Source organism: Pleuronectes platessa, chromosome 2, assembly GCF_947347685.1.
Source record: "Pleuronectes platessa chromosome 2, fPlePla1.1, whole genome shotgun sequence".
In the NCBI taxonomy this organism is placed as follows: domain Eukaryota; kingdom Metazoa; phylum Chordata; class Actinopteri; order Pleuronectiformes; family Pleuronectidae; genus Pleuronectes; species Pleuronectes platessa.
The window spans coordinates 14,741,252-14,764,489 of record NC_070627.1 but is presented as its reverse complement, the minus strand read 5'-3'; the positions used below and the strand labels follow the sequence as shown (position 1 = coordinate 14,764,489).

General features: G+C 42.0%; 1 protein-coding gene and 1 non-coding gene across 2 annotated transcripts in view; one reads left to right on the top strand and one right to left on the bottom strand.

Moving 5' to 3' along the window:
* The window catches only part of srgap3 (SLIT-ROBO Rho GTPase activating protein 3), a 59,143-nt gene that overhangs the window by 25,295 nt on the left and 10,610 nt on the right, over positions 1-23,238 (bottom strand). The window contains exons 2-4 of the mRNA XM_053442054.1: positions 17,304-17,499; positions 8,652-8,814; positions 4,021-4,083 (exon numbers count right to left, since the gene is read on the bottom strand). Of these exons, the coding sequence (XP_053298029.1) occupies positions 4,021-4,083; positions 8,652-8,814; positions 17,304-17,499 (422 nt within the window). The remainder of the gene's footprint in view (positions 1-4,020; positions 4,084-8,651; positions 8,815-17,303; positions 17,500-23,238) is intronic.
* Positions 16,064-16,134, top strand: trnag-ccc (transfer RNA glycine (anticodon CCC)). Its single transcript has one exon. It is a non-coding gene; the product is annotated as a tRNA-Gly (tRNA).

Here is a 23,238-nt window from a genome sequence, read left to right as displayed (position 1 = left end):
TCAGTGTTGTAGGTGTCAACCAATAATAACAAAAGAAGAAGCGTGTATGACGGTGAAGCTCAGTAAACAGACACAAGGTGGCTGATCATAAAGATAAGATAAGGGAAAGCTTTATTGATCCCAGTGGGGATATTAAATCGATGTAGCAGGAAATTAACTCGGATTGTAGCAAAGAAAAAACGAATTTCACAGAGTGGTGTTGCTGCGGGAAACGTGAGGAAGTGACTGGCTGTTCACCCATTCAAGCCTCTGCTCCCATTTCTAATTTCAGACTCGCTGCTACTGACAAAGCCACAGACAGGAGGACGTTCACTCTCACTAATACCACGGGAGCTGCAGCATCAGACTTTAAACAATATTTAAATGGTAGCTCCAGCTCGCAGTCTTATCCCTTTACCTCTCACTGAGCAGCCAGGCATCCAAATGGGATTTCACACTTTTCTCTTTGCAAAAATTGTTTAGTTGGCAGCCAGTGAAAACTGTTAGAAAACACTGTGACGAAACCACTATGAGGCCACATGCTACTGATGTGTGTATTTCTGCACAATCAACTGCTAACAAGGGAGCAGTAATTAAAAACAATTCAGCACCAGGAGTTACTGCTGCCTGAAGGCCTGTTTTCCAACCTGCAAGGAGCTACCTGACAACTATAACCCACCTGACATGCACACTTTGCTCAAATTGTGTTGTAAAAATGTACAGCTGTCATGTAAGCTTGTGTCATAGAATTGACCCCAAAAGGCTGGGTCAGTTTCAGACAAATATTTTGAAAGGATATCGAGTCGGATGTGTAAAGTTGGTTGGGTTGATTTTGAACACCACAGTCTGTTATCAGGGAAAGCAGGTGATAACAATGCATGTCACTGAGGTAACACAACCTCAGTGCGGCTCTTATTGACGACATTGGGCTCAGACACAAAAAAAACGGAACCCCTGTGAGGTTTCGGGTCGGCCTCGTATAGTTTTCTCTTGGACTCTGACACATTTGGACAGAACAATAGGACCTAAGCTGCACTCCAACACAAACAAATGTCTGGTTTTCCTCCATTGTGCATTCTTTGCCAGCCTAGAAGCTTCATGTGTAAACAACATGCAGTGATATAAGACAAAAAAACACAAAAGAGAGCCCGCTGAGTGGTGCATTGAAAACCGCCCCTGCACAGTGCAAACCACTGAAGAGATTGAGTTTCTAAGTGCAGTGGTGCTTTGTCACGTTCTATGTGGAAAGGCCTTGAACGCAGATCAGTCACTTGTGAAATATTTTAAACGCTCACATCTGCAAAAATGTTATAGTTGGTGGCAAATGGGAAAATCCTCTTCTACTAATTTCACCAACTCTACTTAATTTATACAGTGGTTGACTACAGGTGATTCTAAAGAGCTTCACACTGGTTGCATAACTTGAACAATTAATACAAATTATATAAACCTCAGCCCTTTCCTGACGTCATAAATACTAAAGGGGAAAAAAAGTCCCAAAAAAAGAGCAATCAAGCTAAACTCAGGGAGTCTCCTTCAACTATGTGAGTAGAATAAATAAAACAGATAAAATGTGAAAATGTATGTGCTTCATAAACTAAATGTGTGTTATTAAAGCAACACATTTTCCACCTTAGCTATGACGTTTCCCACAGCTCCCACAATCTTCCTCTCGCACAGAGAGAGGATACGTCATCATCTGGATTTCTAATCTTCGGCCAGACAGCAGCAGAGGCCAAGTGGAGTGTGAGAGGAGGATCCATCTGAGTTTTACTATGCAGCATTGTCCACAGTCACAGAGGAAGGAGTGGGTGAGATATATAGTCAAAAGTACAGGATAATGATTTGTTTCTGGAAGGTAGAGTGAACCTGACCTAAACCCTGAGACTGGAAACCAAACTGGAAATATCTTGCTACATCTGAATAGGGGGAATAACTGCAGGATATCGTCTACAAAGTTTCACCAATACCACAGTCCCTTTGAAGTATATTTTGATTTAAACAACATACTGTTAATCCACTTTTTATTATCACATGTCCACCATAACACTGCCTGTTTCAGCATCCAAATGTACAGATGGCAGGATCAGGAGGAGTTGCCAATTATTACCCTTTGGTAGTTTGACTCCCATTGCATTGCACAGATGAATAAGTCATATTAAGGCAGTTCTGCCATCTCCTCTGTTTCACCTCAGGGGACAGTAGATTGCTGAAGTTGCCTGGAGCTGATCCAGGTCTGGGCACTAAGCCTCCCTCAGTAACAGCTCATCTCTGAGGTTCAGTGCAGCACCAGCGCAGCGTGTCCTCATCCCCGACATACTTTCATCGATCTTCAGGGTTTCTTACAGGAAATCCAGTTATCAACAATTCAGTTCTGCAGTCATCACCAATTACTGCTCAGCAACAGTAAATGGTCAAAAGGTTCAAAACAATAAAAACTGCTGCTACAACGATATTAATAATAAACATTTATCATAACTTATGTAAGGCTATTTTTTTTAAGAAGTGACACTGTTTAAAAATACAACTGAGAAATGTGGGCCTGTGATATGCCACATTCATAAATATTGCCCTCTAACACTGCAATGATTTTTGACTGCAAATCTCAGCTGCCAGTTTAATCCAAAAGGAATTTATAAACATGATTAAATATTAATTATATGGGGGGTTTCGGGCTATCCCACTTGGTTATATGTGCAACAGACTTCATCAATCCATACATCAATTCTCCACTTTTTTTTCTATTAAAACATATGTGAAGCAGATGCTCAAGTGCTGCTCGCTATGAATCAAAAGGAGCTGCTTGGGAAATACATATGAAAACAGTTTTTTTAGAGGACTATTGACAAATCAAAATGAAGCAAAAGGCCATGTCAACACAACGACAAAGATAAATCAAACATATTGTACCAGTGGAGAAAATGGCCTTTATGGTATAAGTGACTGTGCCCTACAAAGCAGAGTGCTGGCATTAAACACAACAAAGCAGCTAAGCTGGACCTGGTGACCTTACATGAATGGGTCGTTGGTCTATTATCTATGGAAACAAAATGCACATTATGTCATCTGCTTAGCTACTCCCTATCATAATTATGTAAACACAATCTATTGAAGGATATGGTCACATGTTATACTGATGGAGGGGTGGGTGAAGTGTTTGAGTCCAAAAAAAACACAAAGTTTCAGGGGTCAACAGTGTAGCAGCCAAATCCAATACAGTTCAAGTAAGTGGTGACCAAATCTTAAGAAGTAATAAAACAACAGAAAAATCATGACATGCCTCCATACTGCTTGTGTGGTGTCATCAAAGTGTCCGGAAGCCCTGACATTCATAATTGTTTCAAAACGGCTATTTTTACTCCAAGTTTTAACCCTAAATATCTGCCATTGGAAGTGGCGATGCTAGCGGATGAAGCAATGCTAACACACAACCCCGCGTGTGCCCTTGGGCGAAAGATTGTATCGAACGACATTTAAAGCAACAATGCAGCACTGTTTACCCCTGGAACTCCAAAAGTGTGTTTTGGACTCAAACACTTCACCCATCCCTCCATCGGCAAAGTGGTGAGAAAATAATGAGTGAGTTTAAATATTGGGGGAAATTGAGAAGCCATCATTTTCTAACAACTTGGAAGCGGTTGACCAATCTCAACAGAGCGGGCCAGCTGGCCAATCAGAGCAGGCTGGGCTTCTTTGAGAGGGGGGCGCTTAAAGAGACAGGAGCTAAAAGGTCAAAGTTGCAACAATGAAGCAAGTGATGTCTTTTGTGAGAACTAGGGCATTTAGACCTTTTCAATTAATAACACAACTTAAAATTATTAACCTGAATATAATCAAATATGCCTCCTTTGATATAGTCCAAATCTGATTCACACTCAGGGGAAAAAACCCAGCCAGCATGTTCAAAAAGAAGCCAGCAAAACAGTAAAGAATATGAAATACAATGTCAGAAAGGCGGAGAGGAAAAGGAGCGCTGGATGGGCCCGGTGATGAGATAAGGTTTGAGACATCGATCTGCAGGGGACACCTCATATTACTTACAGTGTAGAGTTCATTTGTCACTTTCACCAGCTCCTCGTGCATCTGGATCCCAATGTCCTTGCTCTGAAACACAGCATAAAGAAGGAACAGCAGTGAAGAAACAAATAACATTGGAGCCGTCAGCAGTGACCCGCTGGAGAGATTACACTGTCAGTTATACTGACACTATTGCTTTGTGGAGTCATAGATCAATATCGCACCAACTTTTGGATGAACGGCCAAAAGACTTTGGAGCAGATATTCAAGGACATCAGAGGATGGATCATGTTTATGACTTTTCATCCAGTAAGCAACAGGACAGTTTCTCAACTAGTGCAGCACTTTTGTTCAAGGACTGAAAGACTAACACTTCAAGTCTCACAAGAGGGAAGACTTTCATCTTTTCCTATCAATTCAACTCAAGTTTTGATTTTTTATGTGCAGTGAATAACACAGCCTCCCAAGGCTGCAGCTATAGCTTTTAGGATTCATGATTGAACATCTTTACAAACACAGACTTGACTGTGGGATGGTACCATAAACTGAGCCTGTTTTATAAATTGTCTTCATGTTAGATTTATTATGTCTGCCAAGGAATTTAGTTTTTTATTGCTGTTCGCAGGATCACGCAAAAACTACTTCACTGATTTTCTTGAAACTTATTGTCAAGGGTAGTGTACAGGGCCAAGGAGAACCAACTGAGCTAATGTTTCAATTTTGCAGATATACAGTACTTTCCATTTCTAAGACATGCAACTGAAAGCAACAGCACATTCTGAGCTCACTTCCTTTGATTATCGCACATTACTTCGGGTTTTGTACCTATACTTTTGCACAAGTGTGAAAAGAGTCTAAGCGTGAGCGTGTCCAGCGATGACAATGTGTGACATCTTCTGACAGAGATCGACACCTCGTATCGATGTGTGCGTTCTACAGACGTCAATAAAAGTCAATAATGCATCGAGAGGAAAAACAAGTTAAATTTTTCTCATCTTGAAATGGAAATATTGATTAAGCCATAATTTCTCTCTGCCGCCAGTTAAATGTTTGTCATTACAGTGCACAGCACGTGTTGTGATCAAAATCCTGGGACACACGGAGACTGGAAGAAGAAGTAACCGAACAGAATAACATCTATGTGTGTGGGAGGAAAGAGGAGAAAGTGTTTGTCTGAAGACTTCAAGGTGAGAAAATGCACCAGTGGCACCAGCATATTTCAGTGTGATGGTCTGACACGTTCGAAAGAACTAAAGCAACACCTCCTCTGACTCGATGGAGCTACGGAAAGTTATGTTTGAGAAAGGATAATGGAAAAAACAAGATAAATACAATCTTAAAGAGGAAGCTGGTTGAACTACTCTCGACAGTGTGACTATAATCAGCATTGCATTGATGTGTTGTATTCATTTGTGCTTGTGGAGAGATCATAACATATTCAGATTGATTTAATATCAAATCTATTGGTTTGGGTACATTTGATTTAGTCTGTATTTAGTGTCGTTTTGACTCAGAAAGTGTCAAACATTTATTAAATTATTTTATTATAAGCTTTCAACATGAAGTGCAGCACACATTCAGACTTCTTACTTAAGAATATAAAGCACAAACATACGATGGAAAAGGATGGTCTAAGGTGACATGAGGAAGTGGTGTGACAGAGTTGACTTGTGAAAGCACACAGGAAGTGCAGAGCAGGGCTTTAGTCTTTGAACTCACATTAGACTCGGTAATGTTTCCATGACTTTATTTGTTAAATGAGTGAAAGATAAATCAGCTAAAAATGGAGGCATCAGCACCTACGACTGGGACATTGTGATTTGGACTTTGTGTAGTTTGGCTCTGCAGACTATGGACGAGTATAAGGGTCATCAATGGGGAAAATTCAAGAATAAAGTGGAAATTTCGAGAATAAAGTAAACTCTTCTGGTCGATCGAATCCAGTTACTGTAGAGGAGCAACTAACAGCTATGTAATCTGCCAGAGAATTACATCCTTACATTGCTTGTGTAACAATCGATATCTTTGCATTTGTCCATTATTACAATTTCAGTTTGGACTAAAGTGGCCCCCTCAGCATTATGTGGTTTCTTCTTCTTATTAGATGCAGTTTCTTGACATGCAAAATATTTCTTAAAAATCTGCTTTGGTTCTGTTTGACTTTATTTGTAACATTTTGTCTTAAAGGTAGGACTGATTTTCTGATACTCTTTTTTATCTTATTTGTTGAAACAATCTTCACGTCCCAATAGCCTTCAATAAATAAGTCTGGGGCGGGGGGGAAATAAAGCCAGTGTGTGTGGTCCTCACAGGACTGTAACAAACATGATAAATTTGGTAATTCTGACCGTACAAAATGATCGGCTGGCATACGTGTCTGTTACTAACTGACCTGCCTGCCTTCACTGACCCTGTCTATAACCTGAGTCTTCAGCCAGGTAGACATACACCGCTGAAGCAGAGACGACAGCATGCAGTTAGCGAGCAGGTCATGGATGGTTAAAGCAGCATGCCTGCTTTAACCCTAGCTCTAAATCTCGACATTACAGCTTTATTCTACAGATGTAGCATAGTTCTTAAAAATTCTTCCTCTTTGCTTTTTGTAACTTCTTCCTGCCCCTAACATTCTCCCCCTGAAAACAACCCTTTTGAACTTTTGACTGTAATTGATTGTAATGGCTGTGCAAGAATTGAAAGAAACTTTAGTGGCTGCAAACAACAATTTTGACCGAGTCTATGATTGCTATTATGAGTGAGACACGATGTGAAACACAGCTCAGTTTGACTTGGAGGAAGAATAAAATGGCTCACAGTAGGCAACATCAAAGTTGACCTCTAGGGGATAAAACTGAAACCACTAAAACATCATAACAAATCCAAGTTGCCGGGCAGATCTTAAGGTCTTTACAGATGATGGATGGAGAGGAAAATCTGTTGACGGTGAAACAGCCAACGCTCATAGGGATTCAGCCAAGCTCGGTGGGCCGTAGCTAAAACAGATACAGCATGAAAAGGTGAGCAGAGTTTGATGTCCACGGTCAAGTGCCGACTAATTTCTCCTGGTGCACATGAAACAGTGCAACATAATGACTCAGCAAAATGCACAATGGCCACTTCATGTTTGAATCATTGTGAGAAGCATAATATTTTCTGCCAGAAGAGGGGCTGTTTAGGGCAAGTGCTTACACACACACACACACACACACACACACACACACACACACACACACACACACACACACACACACACACACACACACACACACACACACACACACACACACACACACACACACACACACACACACACACACACACACACACACACACACACACACACACACACACAAATGACAGCCAACCACTATTCAGAAGGCTTCATACACATAAGAAAGTAAACAGGTTCGTCCACATGCTGCTTGTCTGTAATAAGTGTGTTTGAAAAAAACTTAGTTAGAACTTAGCTAAACATCAAAATGTGTACAACTCATGAAAAAAAGTTGAACTGCCTCAATTGTATTCTAAAATAGATAAAGAAATATTCCCAGAGGGGTAAAAACAAGAAAACCTGAATGGGGGATCTGTTGTTTTCTGCTTTTATCTGGAGAGGAGGCTTTGAGTCCTACTCAAACAAGCTCCGCACTCAATGTGAAAAACGGGAGAAAATCCTCAGAGGGCTCCGGCAGCTGGTGAATGGCATCTGTATGCATCAGTGACTCAGAAGTGAGACAGACTGCATGTACTGCAGAGGCTTAGGGGGAGCAGGGAGGGTTCAGCGAGTGAACAAGTGTGATGCAACAAAATGTAAGAGCTGTGGCAGGTCACAGCATCACATATAGAAACGCCTGCAAGCAAGATTTCCTGTTTATTCATGTGTAATCTTTGTAATTACTTAATATTGCGAGTAATGGACCATAAACACTAGGAAATTGTGTTTTACATCTACTACACATTATTTAGGGCGTTGTTGCAGTGCTGAACAGAACCAGTGCATCTCTGTGATCAGCCTTTTAACACGAGCATGAAATGAAGACATCTAATCAGTATTAAGTGTGGGATTTATTGGGATATATCCAGCATTAATATCCTTAATACATGATTAAAATTATGCATTTCTATTTTAAGTCACCAATGTTGTTGCTGTTGGAATGAATACAAAATTTTGTGTCAAAATAATTTTTTTTTGTCCTTCATCAACTTGTGATTACAGTGATTCATCCGAAATGCTTCAATTTGTTTAAGTTTAAGGACACACGCACGCACATACACACACACGCGCACGCGCACGCGCACACGCACACGCACACACGCACAGTAATATCCAAATGGCACCTTGCAAGCAGAGTGGAGCTCATCTCCAGTTAAGCCTGCACGGTGATAAAAGGATTCTGGTGTTTGGATTAGACCTCAGTCAGATCTGCTGAGAGGGATCCAGACTCTAGAAAGGGCTATTGGACCTTGGGCTCTCGAACCCAGAGCCAGAACTTGTACTTTTTCTATGAGTTCAGTGTGTGTTGGAACAGAGGTCGTGGTCCCATATTTCTCTGTGCTACCGAAGAGTCTATATGAAGATGGACGACAACTTCCCCGAGCTGATGACGTCCCTTCGAGCCAGAGTGAAGCAGTAGTGAGATTTTGATGATGGTTTAACTGACCTTCTTGAACAGGCGGATGACATCCTCACAGATCTGGGTCAAGCGGACAATGACATTGTTGGTGTAGATCTCGCTGAGGGTGGCATGGTCCCGGCTGTCACGCCTTGTCTGGTTTAGCACCAGGTACCAGCAGTTTACTGAGGACAGCAGGTGCTGGTCTTTTCTGTAAAAATTTAATAAATAAAAAACAGGAGGAGTTAATGATTAGTAGAATTTCTCTCATGATGTGGCATGAGATCCACGTTTGAACAAGAGTTTTCACAGGAATCTGTGGTCTTGCAGCTCTGTGAAGCTTAGTGGTGCTTTGAGGTAAATACCAAAGTAAGCATGTTAACATCCTCAAAAAAACAATGCAAGTATGCTGATAATAATGAACATGTTCATCGTATTAGCGGTAGAACACTAAAATTGCCTATCTAGCAGTGTTTCGTAATAAACCAGAAATATTGACCTGATAAAATGTTAAGTCATTAAAATATACCAAAAACTGTTTACACAATGATGGACAAAACATCTCCTGTTCCTGGCACTATCCCGAAATTAAGCTAAAATATCCTGAGTGTGAGCACTGCCATCTTTTATATTTGAAGCCACAATCTGCCTGCAGTTTCGTGATTGGGTAATGGAGCCGCGGTAGTGTGGCCAAAGCAATACAAGCTCGACCAATCCCAGTCAGTCTTGAACAAACATCAGACTACTTTGACTTTTTAATTTGGCCCATGTCCCATCTGTTACCATGGAGGAGGCTGGGTTTATGACTTGTACTGCTGTTAGCCACCAGGTGGCAATCAAGATGATTTGGCTTCACTTTTCGGGAGCCATCATGTCATCTATATTTATACAGCCAACAGTCTATGGGTAATGATGAAGAAAATCGTCTGGTAAGAATGGATTTCTCCCACCCGCCAGTACACCCCATTACTTCCTTTCTGTCCTCCTCCACACTCTGACAATGCAAGAATCTAGTGAGGGATCAATTCTTTAAATGTATAATGATGGTGACCATAAGGATCCAGAGCGTTGTGGACCCCTGGTTGCGGCATAATCAGTTTAAACTGTCTCCGCCTTGGGGGCTTTCAACCAGAATGACCAAGGTGCAAAGACACACACATACACACACACACACACACACACACACACACACACACACACACACACACACACACACACACATAGACACAATCCCATCAAACCCAAATCCTTGTCTGGATACTATCTGAGCATTAATCAATCTACCCACCCCGAAGAAACACAAGAGAGAGAGGAAGATTAGAACAAAGGAGGGAGAGAGAGAGAGAGAGAGCAAGAAGTAGAGAGAAATAGAGATAGAGCGAGAGAGAGTAAGGTGGGGGATATAGAATTTAACTGTGGGGAAGAAAAAACGGAACGAGCATCAAAGAACTCCCCCTTCAGAAAGCCTCCATAATGCTAATCACATCTAATGACGTTGATATCCGGTTACTCCAGAGTGCTTTCTCCATTATTCCTTCACTTAACTCGACCTTAAATACACTTAAATCAGGCTGACGGGACACAAGCAGCAGCATCATCATCTTCACAACATCAGAGAAGGGCAGAAGATGGATTACCACGAAGAGTAAACTACGTCCTCAGATGCACTTTTTCTTTCTGAAATGCAAGTCAATTAATTTGTAATTACAGAAATGTAATGGTACTTTGAAAGAGCTGAGAAAATCAGGCCATCAGTCCACGCCACATTTCACCCTCGCAATCAAGAGGAAGTAGTGAAACCATTAAATTGGAGATTAATTTTCTGTATCAGAATGAGATGAATCCATCTCTGTAAAAAGAAGGATTTAGGTTTATACTAACAATAGAGGACCTCCTGTCGACCATATTCTCCTGCACTCCCTCTGGGATGGCCTTTTTCTACTGTTCCACCATCCCTCATTCAGTACCAGCTTTGCTCAACTGACCTATCCGCATGCAAGGGACACGGCTCTTCGGTGTATAATTGCGGTTTGTGGTTGAGAGATTTACGGAGAAAGTACCTCTCCTCTCTGCTAATCCCTAAAAGTGGTCAGAGATGCATCACATCCCTAAGCACAGCCAGGCTCTAATTTTCTGACTTTTTATATCCTCATCATTCTCACCCAAACACAGTTAACTGTACTCTAGAGACAAATCCTCTGTCATCCTCGGACGATTTAAAGTACTTATGGACCAATGGTCCCTAATATGCTGCTAAATCTGCTGCTTAAGTCATTTTTCCTTTTAGTTTATTAAGTGTTTCACTTGACTGGTGTATTAGGTTATTTAGTTTCTATGCCACACAGACTGATTCATAATAACCCAATCAGTAGTTGAGACATTTGACAGAACACTGTGTGAAATATCAGGGAATCACTGAAGCTGTTAAGATATGCCATCTAACTGTGCAAACAACTAGTAGATATGGCAACATTTCACTGGATAAATTAAAACATTTACCTGCTTGTGACACTAATCTAACTACAGAAAAGTCAGGGGACACCCAAATTCTGCATATATTCATTCTCTGGGGACCAAGAATGTCTGACAAATATCATGGCAATCTTATGTAGAAATATCCATCAATAAATATCGCTTATCCCGTGAGGGTTGCGAGGGGGCTGGAGCCATCCCTGCTTACATTGGGTGGGAGGAAGGGGACATCCTGGACAGGTCGCCAGCCAATCGCTGGGCCAACATACAGAGACCAACAAACAGGCACACTCACGTTCACACCTAATTAGAGACTCCAGCTGCCCTAACTCCAATGTGGGAGTAACCCTGAGTACTTATTAGTAGTAATTTTCTTTTTTTTTAATAACCTGCATGTAAAAGATTTTGTCACAAAAAACATCTTACGATAAAAGATTTTTCAGTTGGACCGATGTTGCCATCCCTTCAACCAAGATTAGTTATCCTTTCATATTCCTGTAAATTAGACACTTTATTAAAAATGTGTAATAACCTAACAGACGTAATAACAGTAGTAAGTCCGTATTCTTAATGATGACACTAAAGCTTCAGAGAGATAAAGAGACAAAAGGACATTAGATCTCTTATTCCCTCGCCACCGTCCTCATTTCACAGGAATCAGGAGCAGAGGGTCGGTAACTAGGCCTGTGTACGAGCTGCATCTCTGGGAGCCGAGTATTTTCACACAATACTAAATGTAGCTACTCAGCTTGTTTTATTACACTGAGAATTACTCATTCCTCCATCTCTATTACCACTTCTGCTCGCTGATTTCCCGTAAAGAGGCCGAGTATCAGTTGGAGAGCCTGCAGGTCAATTAATCGGGCTGCCTTCAAAAGGCTTGGTTTTGGATGGCTCCGTGCCCTCTGTATTTATACACAGGATATCATTAACATGCAGAAGGCAAACGATGAGCTCTGACAGTCTCTAGAGAAGTGAGAAGGAAGAGGAGGAGGAGGAGGAGGAGAGGGAGGAGGAGAGAGGAGTGCAGCTTTCTGGCATCCATTACATGCGTCTCATCCTGCAAAGCAGTGTCTGTCTCCATGGTTTGAGCAATTTTCTGCTCCCCCCGTTGTCTCATTGTGAGACAGAGTCGTGCACTATTTTCTGTGAATGCTTGGAGGAGCATGGACGGGACACAGGGACAGAGGGTGTGAATGGGAGAAACAAACGATGCAGTGTATGGTTGGAGAATATTGTGATAATCCTTTGACTGTAGAATCAACTGATGGTTGTCTCCATAATGTGCACACCCTGAACAAGTAAGCATTGTATAGAGCAGCGCCCGTGGTTTAGTCATAGTTGCAGTGAATGCCACCGGAGCCTGTGATGTGTGTGAGCTGGGTTTGCAAAGGGAAGTGTGTTATTTTATCAAACCCGGACTCGGCTCTGTCAGGGTCTTTAATCCGCTATACTCCGGCTGCCTGCTGCTTATAAATGAAACAGCCAAAGAAAAGGAGAAGGAGCCAAACGGTTTCAAAAGACAAGGGGCATGTGGGCACATGTCACCAGCTTTGCCATTCAAATATGCCTTGCCCCCCGGTTTTTCGAACGGGGCTTCAATAGTCTATGTTGCTGATTTGCATATCATTCAGCAGTTTTCCTTTTTTTCGCGAGGGAACAGACTGCCAACATTTGATAATGCACAGCTGCACAGACGCACGGGCAAAATACAGCACGAGTGAAGACGAGACATGGGTCTGACTAGATTCGCAGAACAAACTACAAACCACATAATCTATTGATGTTACAACACGCTGACTCCCAGCAGCTGGTATTGTCAATCTGACAGGAGCAGGGGATTTACTGCTGTGTTCAAACAGACCGACCCTGGAGAGATGAAGTTTAACCTTTTAACCTTTTCCCCTCAGACCATCAGAGAGCAGCAACATGTAGCTGTAATATGGTGCAAGTGCACAAAGGCCTGCAGAGCATAATTAACTATTCACTATTCACCATTCAATCAACCATTCAACCATTATTTGCAGAAATACGCAGAAATTCTTCAGCCCATTTCCATGAAATTTCGGGGAGGGGTGGAGCCTGTCCCGAGGAGGAACCCATTAAATTCTGGTGCTGATCTGGATCAGTGAATGAATCCAATGCAATGCAATTTATTTACTTTCTTCAACATTTTTAAGGGTCTGATATTTATGAGTGTGTGCAATTTGGTGCAGATCCAATTAAAAATGGAAGTGTAGTTTCATAAGGGGACTGTTGGTTGTGGAGGAGGGACACGCTCTCTGGGTGCTATCATCTGGTCCTATCCTACAGCTGCAGACATGCATCCTCCTGAATGCGTTGTAATAATAATTGAAGCTCTGTTTCATCATGTTTGAAAGAGGTGTGTTCATAAAAGAGACCGGCTGGAGTATCCATTTTCAAAGCTGTGCCCTGCTTCTGTCCATAAGCCGAACAGAAACACCCCGGAGAAACGAGCAGAGGCAGCTTCCAACATGAAATAACACACATATACGAAAAAGATCTGGCACTGTGAAGAATAAGACGTTTCCCGCAGCTCCACCCAAACCAATCACTAGGATGCGCACACAATGAGATTAACACACACACACACACACACACACTCACACACACCAATTTGGACCCCACTACAAGCCCTGCCTTATCTCTCCCAGACAGGTTATTCTCCGTATCACTATTGCATAAGTAGCCTTTCAGATGGTGCTATGTTACATCTGAATATGTCTGTTCGACCAGACAGACGATACCAGTCCACTCTGACTTGACGGCGTGCATTATAAATACCATTCACTGTATACCCCGAAACATCTGCTCCATAATCAAAATCAAGTTATCTGTCGTCTCTGAGGAACAGTCGACAACTAAGAGAAAGGAGGTGCTGCTCCTCCCGGCACACAGCTAACTGCAGCGTGGAGCAGCTCAGTAGAGCTACAGCGTTTCTCTTCTCACTGTGGCTAATGAAGCAAAGTGGACAAGCAAAACGATCCTTGGGCGGGTTTTGCTGCGGCGAAGCTGTAGCTGCAGTAGCTGTAAATCACAGTGGCATTCGGCCCGCTAATGAATCTGCACAGAGAGGGTTCAGCCAACAGACTCTCAATTGCGATCCAGCACATATGGAAGCAGGTTCTCGTCGGGGAAAGCTCGGTTTTACTGCCCTGTTTTGGTTTGTCCCTCAAAAACGTTTAAAACCACTGATGAAAGTTAGTGGGGTGCTTGTGAAGTTCTCCGAGTTTTCGGAGCACCAGTGGAAGACAGCCACGGGCATGTTGGAGGATGACTGGAAAGGAAAAGATCTGACCGTTGCATTTGATGAAATAGAATGATAACGGATTGAATCTAAGGCAGCTCCATTTGAACAGAAAACATGGAGCTCTGTCAGGCTGAAGGGTCTAATGGTTTATGATGGTGTGTAGTGCACGGGTGGGCTTCATCCCAATTAAACCTTATGATTTGTCAAACACCACTGTTTCCCCTTTTTGTGGTTTTTCGTCGTTCGCCATAAACTCAACTGTACATGAGTGGGAAGAAAGGCCCATTAGAGGGCGTGTCACCGGCGATGATCTGTCGTTGCCTGTCTGCTCAGAGCAGGAGTGAACGAGGGGCGATCATGTTGTGAGACGTTTGTGGCTTCATCAAAACCTTTATAAACTCACTTGAGATGATTGAGTGGTAAGTGTGAATTTAAAGCAACAAGCAAGGACATGTCATGTTTTTTTTTGTGTGGAATTAGTGTCAGAAGGCATAGACCTTCACTCTGAATGGATAATACCAGAGGGAGATAAACCAATAAAGGATCCTGAAGAGAAACGTCTATAATGCCAAAGATGGCAGTTTTATGACACAGTTCACTCCTGGCATTAGAATGCGTCTCCAGATGTGTCTCCAGTGACCACTTGAAATCAGATCTCACATCCCCGCTCTATATGCAAATACACACATTTAATGCACGTGCCGTGCCTCATGCGCCTGAAATTAAAAGCAGAAATCAAAACATTACAGCCAGGGTCTATTCCTTGGTGTCTCCCAACCAAACCAAATAGGCCAAGATGTTTGACACACTTCTGATTTTAGTCTATGGACTTTAAAAAAAAGTCAGATTTCTGCTAACGGGCGCCCTAAATACTGAGGGTAGACGCCTCTAGCAATGGCCGCAGGTTTCCACTCCGAGGTCTTCCCTCATTCTCTCCCCATTTCACTGTTGGTGTCCACTGTTACTATCAATAAACTAAACGTGAAAATTGTTGATAAAAATGCAGACATTAAAAAGGAGACACTTTCATATGTCATGGACAGAGCAGTTTTATGCACTAAGAAAAACAACTGTGCGTGTGTGTATTTCCTCTTATGCAGAGGACGGGAGTTCAGCAGTAAGCCCTTCAGGACAGAGTCATGTATCCACACTACAAGAATTGACACCAACCACCTCTGAAAACGACTTAGAGGTCAGACTTTAAGCATCTTCAGTGCATCTATGTGCGTTCACACAGGTTCGCATCTATTCACTTGTAGTCGAATCACTCAAAATACATCAGGCATGTACCCGGCCTGTGTGTTTGTGAGGGTTCTGTGAATTTTGGCTCGGCTGTTAAAATCGCTGTGATCTTGGCACTCGTGTTAAGTGTAATATTATTAGAACATGTGTCTGAGGTCAGGTGGTTTTCTCTGACACCTGTGCTCTGGCTGTGTGGATTAGATCAGCTGAACTGTCCAGAGGTGAAGCCGCTGTGTCAGAGCAGCAGCTCACACTTCAGTCGACTATCAGCCAAGTCTGAGACGCCAGAGTGAAGCAGGTCTCCACTAAAACAGCTGGATTCAACGCTCCGGTCAAATCTTCATCCACTATACACACACACACACACGTACAGTGCATTTTCTCAGAATGACAAAATGCAACATACCATTTCAACACAAGCCTTTTAATCCCTTATTGTGGATTAATCAGGTTTGATCAGGTATGGTTAATAACAGCACCGCTGGTGTAGTGGTATCATGCAAGATTCCCATTCTTGTGACCTGGGTTCGATTCCCGGGCGGTGCATCAATATTTTCTCTAAACTCCTGTTTCCATCCGTTCACTTGTCTAAAGCAGGACTAAGTCTTATGGCAGCTGTGGCTCTGGAGGTAGAGCCGGTTGTCCACTCACCAGCGGCAAGCTCAAAACTTTGAACCAGGTTTTGTTGAAAAACAAAAAGGGTTCAGTTTGATCAGAAACATTTTATAGCACAATAATATGTATTCATCCATGTATGTCAATAATAGCACCGCTAGTGTAATGGTATCATGCAAGATTCCCACTCTTGTGACCTGGTTTCGATACCTGGGCCGTGCATGGAGTTCTCCCTCTAGACTGACAGCACTGCAAAATATAATACATCTACCAAACCTGAAGCTCATGAGTACACAGCAGTGCTGTGTGGGTGTGGTTGACAACACTATAGAAGCTAAATAAATACAGTCAACATAATAATGTTACAATATAGTGATGTGTCATTTTCTTTAAGCTCAAGTTCATTGAGTCAACAATCACGTGGACACACTGTAAGGTCGCTGTTCTGTTTCAACTAACAAACCATTACCCTGGATAAATTGCATTTTTATTTTATACCAGCAGCCACACTGATACAAACCAAACTCATTGTTTTCTGCCTGATGCAGTTTGTGCTGAGTCCCATTCGTACCTAATGAGTGCAATTTAAAACATAATGAAGCATCCGGCTTCACTCAAAGCTTTCTTCAGTGTGGTTAAGCACTAAATTACAACACCAAGAGTGCATTGAATGTGTTATGTCCCCCCCTCAACAGTGTTTAACTTCATCTATGAACTGAATCCTCATTATCAAGCCAGAATCTGAACTTTCAAGACGTCATAAAAATCCGGACTGTTATAATAGATATTCCCTCACAGCACATAAATATAACAGTGTGTTTTGCTGTGTACTTCTTTCACTGTGATCAAACCAAGCACAGTGATTAGCAGCAGGGCTGGGTCTCACAGTCAGCTTGTAAACAATGAAGTGTTTAGGAGAGAATAGAGTAAGTTCACATTCAGGTCCCTGTGATCACAGTGCTCGGTGAAAGGGCAGTGGCCTTTACAAAGAACAAAGGGCTCCTGATTTACAGTAAACAACCCTAAGGAAAGCAAATGGCAAAATGCAACAATAACAAACAATGTCTCAAAAGCAACAATCTGCAGGGAGGGACACTCACTTGAACTGTTGATGTTCCCTGGAGCTGCGGATCTTGGAGGAGAACCTCTCGGCCAGCTTCTCTAAGCTGCGGGAGTATTCCAGTTCGATCTCAGATTTGCGGCGGAAGAACTCCTGCAGGTCCTGCAGCAGCTGGATGCGAGAATCCGACTGCTGCTCCAAGCATTTGAACTGCTCCACCAGCTGGTTACGGATCTCTGTCCATCAAAACAACAACAAAAATGTCATCAGTCAGTTGTTAACACAATAGCTCACGGACTGGTCAAAAACAATGTGTCAGCATAATGTAAAAGATTACACTACTGAGTATTTGACAGTTTGAATAATTTGCTTTTATGCAGTGATTCCTAAGATGTTGTTATAGAACATCATGACATCATCATGACATGATCATGACAAGGGATGTACCTGAGTCTAGATAATTCACAGTTTAACCATAAACTTATTATAAATTGAAAACAATAATACAAAATGATACAAAGAAAACTAAAACTTGTAATAAGACCATTGAATTCAAGATGTCAGGCAGTTTAAGGCCACAATTCTTTGTTTGTCTGATGTTGACCACTCGCAGAAAATATATTTACAGAAATTGCGCAAGTCAGTGTGAGAAGCAGAAACACGAAAAAGGAAATCATGGGAAAAAAATGGTATTTTCCCAACAGCAACATGAAGCTGAGAGCGGAGAGCAGGCGGTGAAGCTCCAGGCCAAACAAGATGACCTGTGTGCATGACCTCTCATAAGTGTCTATACACTGTGGACACAATGTGAGATCCACCTGATTTAATGAAAAGCAAATGCACTCCCTTTCTTAGAGCAAGTTTCCGGAGCAGCATTTCTCCTCAAGAGGAAGCTGACACTGCCTGGCAGACTGCAGATCCTTCATGCCAGTGGGAGCCCAGTGAAGAAACCCGATTCCTCTTTGTAGTGCTGTCATCAGCAGCATCGATTCCTCGGCACAGGAAAAGAGAAATGGCCTCCTGACTTGATTGAAAGAGCTACAGTCAACAGGCTCAGTGGTGTCGTTCCTCAAAAGGAAGGAAACCTCCTGAACTAATGAGCCCTCTTTAATCAGAAACAAAAATGTCTCTAATAAACCAAGACGCTCTGTTGTGATGTGAAAACACGGTTTCCCTCGGTGCAGTTCCTAAGTCAAGTCAGGCGGTAGAATTTAATGACAAGAACTTCAGATCAGAGCACAGCTGGCTGAGGTTTCATCTCTGTGCTTACATGGTGTCAATGTTTCTTGAAATATTAAGGAATTCCTTCACAAAAAAACTGCACGATGTCAAAACAAAGGCGAGCGTTCCATTGATTTCTTTGGAGAATATTTAATTCCTTCATTTCAAGGAACATTATCCCACAGGAAGACAGGATCCAATGCAAAGTACAAAGAATGTATCAGGTCAGCTCATTCTAAACGGAAAATAACCTGAAAGCTTCCACCCATTATCTACACAGCTTATTTGACTGAGGGTCACGACTGGAGCAAGACCCACTCTCTGCTCCTCCTCACAGTCACCCTAATAAATAAGTTATTTGGTGGGTAGGAAATTGCAGGACTGCTGTGAATTTAGAGTGTAGGGTGCACCGCTCCGGAATCAAACCCAGGTCAGACGAATGGGAATCTTGCATGATAGCAGTACACCAGCAGCACCTTCGTTGGTCAGCAAGGATGAATAGTGGGTCAACCACTCAAGAGTTCCTACTTGTAGCCAACAAAGCGTAAAGCCAACACACCATTCACACTAGGGCTACATCCATGCTACCTTTTATTTTGAAATCACCTTTTCTAATATGGATACGTTTTAGAGGTACTTTGGAAACGCTGTTGGCCCTATTTTAGTTTGAAAACTCTGGGGGCTGCATTTTAGTTTGGACTGGAAGACATTAAATGCTGCTAATAAACAAACAAACAGGGGTGAAAACATAACCTTCTTGGTGGAGTGTAACATGTATGCTACAGTTCTTTGAACCCACAAACATGGAGGCCCCACTTTCAGCTCGGCTGCTCTGGTGTTCATGGTGGTGCAGCTATAGAATGTCACTGCGCATAAAGAAATGCTCTAAATGAGCCTTTGCTAACATGTGCACTTAAAGTCAGCATTTTAGAATAATACAACTGTTAACATGCGTAGGAAATATGATATTATTCGAGGAATGCCTGTTTAGCCAGCACGCACATGCTCAGTGTATGCGAGTGGTCACATGATGTACTTTTTCCAATACGTGTTAGCATGGACGGAAGGATGGAGAACACCCACACGGACGAAGGGGGGAAGAAGACTTGAACCGCCATTCAAAGCAGGATTCTTCTTTCCTCTTCAGCAGAAACATGAAAAGAGCTTCCTATATGTTCACTGCAAGTCATAACCGTAAAAAAAACTGGATAGGATGGATTTGACACGTATCTGAGACATGGCAGTATAAGACTGCAGGCCGATGAACTGCCGACTGAGCGGTGAAACCACAGCAGTGACACAGCCGGTGTTTCCACGCGGCTGAGGGTGTAATTTGGTCACCCAGACTCTCCTCGAGGATATACATGCAGGCTCTGTCTGCTGGGGAAGCAGCAAAGTTGTGCAATCTGAACATTTTCTCCCCCTGTGATGTCGTGCCGCCTGGTCTCAGCCTCGAGCGGCGTGGTTAACCATGGTCCCGGCCCTCCCCTTCATCCAGGGGCCTCCCTCGACCTCTAAGCACCGAGGGCTTAAAGCTCAGTTTTTAGAAGGAGCTCTGAACCAGCAGCTTGGGGACTGATACCATTTGGCTGCATCAGTCCTAACAAGAAGGGTTGTGCTGTTCCAGACATGCAGCTATATGTCCTCCTTTCTCTTGTGTGCTTCTTTGATTTTCTGTTACAGAGAAAAATGGTGCCAAATCAGGCAAAAGAAATGCCCCTTAAAAGAAAAGGGAACTCTGAACCACAAGCTGCAGCTCTGCATTTGACGGATGAGTTTGGAAAAATAGGTCACACACTGCAGAGTGGTGTGTGTGTGTGTGTGTGCGTGCGCTTCCCTCTGAGGAACCATGAGCAATTGGAGAATTATTCTCTAAGTATTCCCAGCTCTTCAGAGTGGCTTCATTCGTTGTGGTTTATTCAAAGTGAGGGACCCCTCTCTGTGGTTCTTTTCAATCTGTTTGGAAGAGGAGGAGGAGGAGGAGGAGGAGGAGGAGGAGGATTGCTGTGAAAGTATACACAGTAAAAGTTTGGATTGTTGATCTTTATGGACAAGTCATGTGCATCATTATTTCTCTCCTCACATAAAGAATATGGACTCTGCTTAGATTTTTCTACCACATGAAGAAATAAAAACAATAGTGTTTATAGAACAGTTTGCCATGAAAGAAGCCTATACTGCTTCCAAGGATGATTAACAGTTCTAACCACCAACAGAACCGATGTTTTTAAGCTGATGAAAACATTAATATTGAAGGAAAATATCTTTAGTATAAAAACCTCACCAAGGACCCCTCATGAAACCACATTTAAATCCGCCATACCAAAATTTTTATTTAGAATTTTACAAACTCAGTCACATTCCCCTAAATGTGACTGATTGATTTCATCAGGAATCATGATTTATCTTTTGAGAAATCAAGGAAAAGTAAAAAAAAAAAAAAAGAACATCCTGTCTCACAATGTTAAAGACAGTTAAAAAAATATCCTGGTTCCATTCACTGATCTAGATCTGCAAATTGTATGGGTTCTACACTGGCCCTTACCACCAAATTCCATGGTAATCCATCCAGAAGTGTTTGTGCAATGCCGCTTACAAAAAAAACAACATCAAATCAACAGGGGTGAAAACAACCTCCTTGGCGGAGTGTTACATGTATGTAGAAGTTCTTTGAACCCACAAACATGGATGCCCCACTTTCAGCTCGGCTGCTCTGGTTTCCGCGGAGCTGCAGCTATAGAATGTCACTGAGCATAAAGAAATGCTCTCAATGAGCCTCCTAATAAAATTGCATATGCAGTGTGGTGGAAAATGAATGCATATCACTGATTTATGGAATGAAGAGAGGACTTTCGGCAGCCAGTTTCACAAGTTAACTGTAAGAATGGCCCCCTGTTGTTCTAAAGCAAAGCATTCACTGTAATAAAGTATGAGCTCATTGAAAGTTGAAATATTAGCATTTCAAACGGGGCTTTTGGTTTCACTGTTGCAGGATCTGGAGAAAGACAAGGACTCCGAGTGCAGGTGGGATTTGTTTGGGCAACCTACCAAAAACACAACTGTTCTAATGTGGGCAAGTTAAAGCTCTAATGTTGCCGCTTGATGAAGCATGTGATTATTGTGTGTGGCAGACCTACTGTGGGTTTCTATTTAGAGATGAGGCCATCTGCTTTTTTTTTTTGGGGGGGGGGGGGGGTCATCTTCAGACAAAAAGGCTAATAGAGACAAGAGGGAGTGAGACGGGAGTAGTAAAATATGAATTTGGTTAAACTTCTACAAACGAGGGCAGAAAAACTGATTAATAATTCAAAGCTTTATGAGCGATGACCTGGACAAGCAGAGTCTGTGTAGTGATCACTACTAAAATCCTTTGTTGTTATGGTCATTTGGACATTTTCATACTATTTATGAAAATCGTAATAGCTCTATTTCTCTCTGAATCAAGAAAATGAATGATAGTTTTGTTGCCACTGTAACGTTGTTATGGTTCTACTGCTACCTTTTGTTCAAAAATTATTTCTTCTGAGTTGAATACTGCAGTCAATCCTGTGATCCACTTATTTTTTATCTTCTGTTGTCAACTTCCTGCAATAGGCCAAACTATCCAAAACAAGTGGTTCACTGTTTTCCAAAAGGAGACTACTTCTTTTGATTATACATAATATATAGTAATTGTGGATTTTCAATCATGAATACTGACGTCTGTAAATACAAACTTAAATACATTTTCCCATATCATAACACTCGTTCTTGCCAGAAGTGCCTTTTGAGTACTTAAGGCTTTATGTATTCATTTCTAGATTTTTATATAAGATTTTGCATTAATCCAGTAACATTTCCAATCTGTGTCTTCATCAAATACTAAATTCATGGTGTTGACATAATATTAAAATTCTCAGATATTGGAATCATAACCTAGTTTGTTTTTTTAACCTAAGTTTACTGCAGACAACTGGGATCTAATCCCAATGTATTAAAATGCAGCTGGTTCCTAACAACAGTCCGTCAAAGTAAAGGTTGTTAAGATAGGGAGGAATCTGCATGTGCATATGAATATAATGTCTATTCATGTAAAGGAGCAGAAGCAATCAATGTGAAATATCTGCTTGAGATAAAGAACCAAGGTTTAATTTACTAGTCAGGTTCACTACTGCTGCTTCATTACTATGTACTGTATGTATGACATATGACCACAGACACTTTACATTCCTGACCGCAAGTCCATTAATCATTATAAGAGGCCTTCCCTTCCTCTGGACACCTGCTCTACGACATGATTTCTCCTGCTCTGTTCAGGAACAGGAACTGAAGGCACAGTGGACACTTGTCTCCTCACAGAGCAGGAAACCCTGTGAAAACAATAGAGGGATGTTGGAGATCCCTGAACTTTGACTCGCACAGACAGAATCCTGTGGTGGCAGCTGTGTTAAAGCAGAGAACATGATGATGTGACGAATCACTGCAGCTTGTGCAGGAAAATTAAATTAAGGTTTAGTATATCTTCCAGAGTCCTACAATATTTTGTGCATGAATAAAAAAGCTTCCATCTAGATTCTCATGCAAACCCCAGTTGAGCTAGTTATCGCTCATGTATATTGGCTCTCACTATAGATGTCTCAGAACAACTGGGTAAGACTTGCACAGGCAAGTGCATTTGTTGGGACCATAGAGTGTATGCACAGCACTCTGTCTTTGGTCGACCTAATTGGTAACATCTGCATTGGAGATTCCCTCTGGCTGCGACGGCTGGCTTC